This window comes from Lipotes vexillifer, unplaced genomic scaffold (genome assembly GCF_000442215.2).
Source record: "Lipotes vexillifer unplaced genomic scaffold, Lipotes_vexillifer_v1.1 scaffold21, whole genome shotgun sequence".
NCBI classification, from domain to species: Eukaryota; Metazoa; Chordata; class Mammalia; order Artiodactyla; family Lipotidae; genus Lipotes; species Lipotes vexillifer.
The window spans coordinates 2,901,117-2,907,466 of record NW_006774065.1 but is presented as its reverse complement, the minus strand read 5'-3'; the positions used below and the strand labels follow the sequence as shown (position 1 = coordinate 2,907,466).

General features: G+C 42.9%; 1 protein-coding gene across 1 annotated transcript in view; it reads left to right on the top strand.

Moving 5' to 3' along the window:
- The window catches only part of CFAP251 (cilia and flagella associated protein 251), a 65,516-nt gene that overhangs the window by 1,605 nt on the left and 57,561 nt on the right, over positions 1 to 6,350 (top strand). The window contains exon 3 of the mRNA XM_007448745.1: positions 5,471 to 5,611. Coding sequence (XP_007448807.1) covers positions 5,471 to 5,611 — 141 coding nt within the window. The remainder of the gene's footprint in view (positions 1 to 5,470; positions 5,612 to 6,350) is intronic.

Genomic DNA, 6,350 nt, shown 5'->3' with positions numbered 1-6,350 from the left:
GGGTGCAGCAGCATTGCTCTGCAGGCAGGAAATTCCACACGTGGTTTGTCCGTTGTATAGGACGCTGTTTTCTTGGGGGAGACTCAGAATCGACCTCTCCCCTTTCCCCTCTCTTCTTGCTCCGTCTGTCTCTCTCCCTCCCTTTCCCTCTCTCTCTCCCACATCATAATACAATACTCCTCCTCCGTACCACCAATTCCTTGCCTTTCCCTCCTCTTCTCGCCTCTTCTGCTGTAACTGGCCTGATCCCTTTATCAGCTCCTAAAACCACCACAGGTTCCTAAAACTATCCATCCCAAGATAGATCAGTAAGTCAAAGGTCTGGAAAAAGTGAAAGCCACCGGGAAAAGCACCAGGCGGTCCAAAGGAGTCTGCCTTTGCTGCCGCTGACAGTGTTCCAGGGAGGCGCCATCTGCGAGGGTAAAAATATTATCATTTGCCAAGAGAAGGAAGAGGAGGTTTTTTTTTTTCCCTTCTCCTTCTTTCTTCCTCCATCTGCTACTTTCTGAAAATTGTTTCCTAGGATTCATCTTTTTTTCTCCCCCCACTGTAGATTCATGCCTTTGGAAGATTTGTAAGTGATGGACTGTGTGTACTTAATGCAGTTCCTAACACAGAGTGAGCACTTGACAAGTGTTAACAACTAGGTGATGGTGGTGACGGTTGTGCTGGTGGTGGTGACGGAAGGATGCCGAGGGGGAAGTGCAGAGAACTGACAGCCTCCTTTCTGTAGATTTGGCTGACTTTGAGCAATGGAGTCAAAGGTTCAAGCTTGCAATTGCTCAGTCTGAAAGAAAGAATAATTGAGTTTATTTATTTATTTGGCCGCACTGAACGGCATGTTGGATCTTAGTTCCCCAGTCAGAAATTGAACCCTTGCCCTCTGCAGTGGAAGCTCAGAGTCCTAATCACTGGACTGCCAGGGAAGTCCCAAGAATAATTGAGTTTTAGAGCCCGTGAAGACATTTGTCTTGTTTAGCCAACTAACCAGAAATCAGGTAACGTCACTAATAAGAGCAAGCGATCTTTTTATCCAGGTCCCAGCTACCTGGACTTGACAAAAGCCACTGCACAGGTCTGGGCCCCCTTTTAGCCTTGGGCTCACCGCAGAACCAAACTTTCCTAGGCCTTCTCTCTTTGCAGGTTTGCTTAGCTCTTTGGGTGCGCCGTCTTTCCTTTTCCTTTCCTTTCGCCTTTATTGTTTCTTCTTTTTGTTAAAATGAATAAGTGCTCTTTATTAAAAAAATATACAAAGGCAAAGATTCCTCTTCTCGAACACACTCCCATCCCAATCCCATTTTCCTGAGGTGACTACTGTTGCAGTTTGGTATAACTGTATCTCTCCAGACCTTTGTTGGTACATATATAAACATGTATCTGTGTGCACACACACACACGATTTGTGTCTCTAGTTGTTTGTTTTTACAGTGAGATATCCTGCATTTCTGCATAAATGTTTTTGCACTTAACATGTCTTAGAGGATTTTTTGTATCAGTGCATGTATATCCACTTCCTCATTTAAAATTCGGCTGTTTCCTTATTGATGGCCATTTATGCTGTTTCTAATTTCTTGCTCTCACCAAAGGTGCTTCAGTGAGTGTGTGCCTCTCCATCTCTGTGCTCGCAGCATCCTCCTTTTCCTTTGGGCTCCCCCAGCTTATCCCAAAGGCCTGTAATAACTCGCAGTGCTCATGGTAAATAGACCTAACCGTGAATACCATCTCCAGCCAAGTAACAAGGTATCATGTGATTATGAGAAGGAATCATATAACTATCAAATACAGTGAAATCTGATTTTGACAATTTTGACAGATGACCATGCTTTAGAAGAAGATTGGTGTAAGAGGTGGCTGTCTCCATCATCATTCGCCATGAGTGTTAAAGCTAGTGCAAAATATGATGAGTGTTAGTACTGTGTGATTTCGGTTAACGTGAGAGCTGCTCAAGCAAGGACGTTCTGTTACTACTGAGTGAGGTCAGCCTAGTTTTGACCTTGAAAGAGGCTTACCTGGAGACAGGAGTCTAGTTAAGAGTGTTTTCTTTTTATAATTACTCTGTTAAATCTCAAAATAAATTTCCAGGACGACTCTAAGGCCTTTTAGAATTAGCAGGTTTCCAAAAGAACCATCTCACTTGAAGAAATTGGCTCTTAAGAACCAGCCAGATATGAAATAGTTCCGTTCCTAGAAGTTGCAGCTTGAGGCAATTATGATTCCGTGATTCTACCACTCACACCCACACAATAAAAGACCTAAATATAAATATAAATTACAGCGAATGAGCAGATGGAATCAGGAGAGAATGGGGAATGAAGGGTGTAGGAGAGAGAAATCGGCCACGTTGCCCACTCTGTCTTGGAAGAAATATACGGTACATCAATTTAACCTTAAGTATTATTCAAAGATCAGAAAGGAAACTCACCAGACTTCATTTCTTTATTTTTTTTTTCTTTTCGGCCGTGAGGCACGCAGGGTCTTAGTTCCCTGACCAGGGATGGAACCCGCGCCCCCTGCAGTGGCAGCTCGGAGTCTTAACCATTGGACCGCCAGGGAAATCCCGTCACCAGATTTCATTTCTATGCTCCAATATAACCCACTGATTTTTGGTAACTAATCACTTAGCCATCACTTTAAATACTCTACCACATCAGCCTTGGTTAATTTTTTAAATAGACTTTATTATTTGGGGGCAGTTTTAGGTTTATAGAAAAATTGAATGAAAAACACAGAGAATTCCCACATACTCCCTTGTGCCTCCTTCCCCCCTCGTCTCCTCTATTATTACCATCTTGCATTAGTGCAGTACATTTGTCGCAATCGATGAGCCAATATGGATGAATTAGAATTACCTAAAGTCCATAGTTTACCTTAGGGTTCACTCTGTGATGTACATTCTCTGGGCTTTGACAAATGCATAATGACATGTATCTACCATTGTTGTTTGATACAGAGTAGTTTCACTGCCCTAAAAATGTCCTGTGCCCTACCTGTTCATCTCTCCCTCCCCTTTATCCCCCCCTCAAGCCCCTGACAACCATTGATTTTTATTGTCTCCATAGTTTTGCCTTTTCCACAGTGTCATGTAGTTGGAATCGTACAGTTTGTAGCCTTTTCAGGCTGGCTTCTTTCACTTAGCAACATGCATTTAAGGTTCCTCCACATCTTTTCATGGCTTGCAAGCTCATTTCTTTTTATTGCTGAATAATATTCCGTTGTATGAACGTACCACAGTTTATCTGTAATTTTTGTAAGAGACGTTGAATACAAAAATATACATAAACAAACTACTATTGAATTGGAAGCAGTAGTCGGATTTATAGTACCTATTATTTTTCATTTCATGAAATTTTTATTTTGGACTTGTTCCTGGCAGTGTGGAATTTTTAATTCTCCTGAGGGAATTTTGTCTCTTTTATACTTTATCCTTCCAGGGAAAATCGTGTATAAGGAACAAATACCCAGGCTGAATAATTGCCTTTCTTATGAAGTTACTTGGTGACTTTATTATAACTTGTCCATTCTACGTACTCTCATTCAGTAAATTGAATTTCACGACATTAAGTGCTCACTGTGTGTCTGGTACTGAGCTGGGTCTAGGTCCTGGGGAGAAGATGAATAGGAAGTTGTTTCTATTTACTGTTGAAGACTTTCTTTTTTTAAAGGAAACGTCTTTATTGAAATATAACATATAAACAGAAAGAGCACACGCAAGTGTAGAACTCATTGAATTCTTACACAGTAAACATGCCTGTGTAAGCACCACGTAGCTTTTCTTTTCTTTTTAAATCGAGGTAGAATTCCCATCCATAAAATCCACCCTCTTAACTTTTTCTTAAAAGATTGTGGTAAAAGGCACATAACATAAAATTTACCACCTTAACCATTTTTATGTGTAAAAGCTCAATGGTATTAAATACATTCGCACGGTTGTGCAGCCACCATCATCACCCATCCCCATAACCCTCTTCATCTTGTGAAACACACACTGTACCCACGAACACCAGCTCCCCAACCCCACCCCGGTCCCTGGCTAACTGCCCTTCTACTTTCTGTCTCTATGAATTTGACTACTCTAGGGACCTCATTTAAGTGGAACCATTCAGTTCATACTTGTCTTTTTTGTGACTGGTGTATTTTACTTACATAATATCCTCAAGGTTCATCCATGTCGGAGCATGTGTCAGAATCTCCATCCCTTTGGAGGCTGAATAATACCTTTTGTTTATCCATTCATCTCTCCATGGACACTGGCTTCTTTTCCACCTTTTGGCTACTGTGAAATATGCTGCTATGGACACGGGTGTACACATATCTCTTTGAGACCCTGTTTCCTGTTCTTTTGGGTAGATACCCAGAAGTGTAATTGCTGGAGTATATGGTAATTGTATTTTCAGTTTTTTGAGGAACCTCCATACTGTTTTCCACAGCAGCTGCACCATTTCACACTCCCACCAGTAACGCACAAGGGTCCCAGTTTCTCCACATCCTTGTAAAGTTTACCCTTTAAAATTAAAAAAAGTTTTTAAAATTTATTTTTGTTGAAATATAGTTGATTTACAATGTTGTGTTAGTTTCAGGGATACAGCAAAGTGATTCAGTTATAATATAAATATATATTCTTTTTCAGATTCTTTTCCCTTATAGGTTATTACAAGGTATTGAGTATAGTTCCCTGTGCTATACAGTAGGTCCTTGTTGGTTATCTATTTTATGCATAGTAGTGTGTATCTGTTAATCCCCAACTCCTAACTTACCCCTCCCACCCCCCCTTCCCCCTTTTGTAACCATAAGTTTGTTTTCTATGTCTGAAATTTTCCCTTTTTTTTTTTTTTTTCCTTGCGTTATGCGGGCCTCTCACTGCTGTGGCCTCTCCCATTTGCGGAGCACAGGCTCCGGACGCGCAGGCTCAGCGGCCATGGCCCACGGGCCCAGCCGCTCCGCGGCACGTGGGATCCTCCCGAAACGGGGCACGAACCCGCGTCTCCTGCATCGGCAGGCGGACTCTCAAGCACTGCGCCACCAGGGAAGCCCAAATTTCCCTTTTAAAGTATACAGTTGATTGGTTTGTAGCCTGTTCCCTAGGTTATGCAACCATTGCCGGTATCTAATTTCAGAACATTTCCGTCGCCCCAAAAAGAAACCCATACGCAGAAAGCAGTCGCTCCCCATTCCCCCTCCACTCACCCCCTGGCAACCACTGATCTGCTTTCTGTCTCTATGGATCTGCCTATTCTGGACATTTTATGTAGATGGGGTCACACAGTATGTGGTCCTTTGCATCTGGCTCCTTTCACGTAGCATCACGTTTTCAGGCGTCATCCACGGTGTAGCGTGCTCTTGAGGACTTCTCAAGGTGATGTCTCTTCATTGGCTGATGATGTGACTCCTTCTCCTCCAGGACTCAGGCCGGGAGTCACAGCTCTGGGTTCGTGCACCGTAGTGTCTTCCCGGTTTTACCTTTGTCTTCCAGGCCATGACCTGGTCGTTCGGATGGAACAGTTCCCTTCCTGTTTACTACATTCAAGATGAAAACCAGAGAGTTATTCTGTATGCCAGCGCTCACACTGTGGTCATCTACAATGTCTTCAAGAATAACCAACACCATCTTCAGGTTTGCAGGTTTTCTTACTTCAGGTGAAAGAGGTTGTTTTTAACCTGAATACAGCACTTTGGTTGTTATTGTTGTTGCTTTTTAATTAATTAATTTATTTATTTTTGGCTGCGTTGGGTCTTTGTTGCTGTGTGCAGGCTTTCTCTAGTTACAGCGAGCAGGGGCTACTTTTTGTTGTGGTGCTCAGGCTTCTCATTGTGGTGGCTTCTCTTGTTGTGGAGCACGGGCTCTAGGTGCGCGGGCTTCAGCAGTTGTGGCACGTGGGCTCAGTAGTTGTGGCTCGCGGGCTCTAGAGCACAGGCTCAGCAGTTGTGGCGCACGGGCTTAGTTGCTCCGCGGCATGTGGGATCTTCCCGGACCAGGGCTCGAACCAGTGTCCCCTGCATTGGCAGGTGGATTCTTAACCACTGTGCCACCAGGGAAGTCCAGCACTCTGGTTTTTATTTCAGGGGTCAACTTCAATCCATCTCATACACATTTTCCCTCTTCTCTTCTGAACCATAGCAAATTTTTTTTTAGGAACACATTTTATTGTTCGTTTTCTCTCTGATTCTAATCAGAATAGCAGTTGACTTTAATTTTATAGTAACTAGAATCTAAAGCATCTGTATTTTTTACATTTCTGTAAAAATGTGGTCAGGAGAGACCATGTTGTCTCCACAGGACTATGGTGAGATGCAAAGGGCAGGGATTCGGACCTAATTAACACTCAGACTCCTTTCCAGGGCTCAAAGGGCTT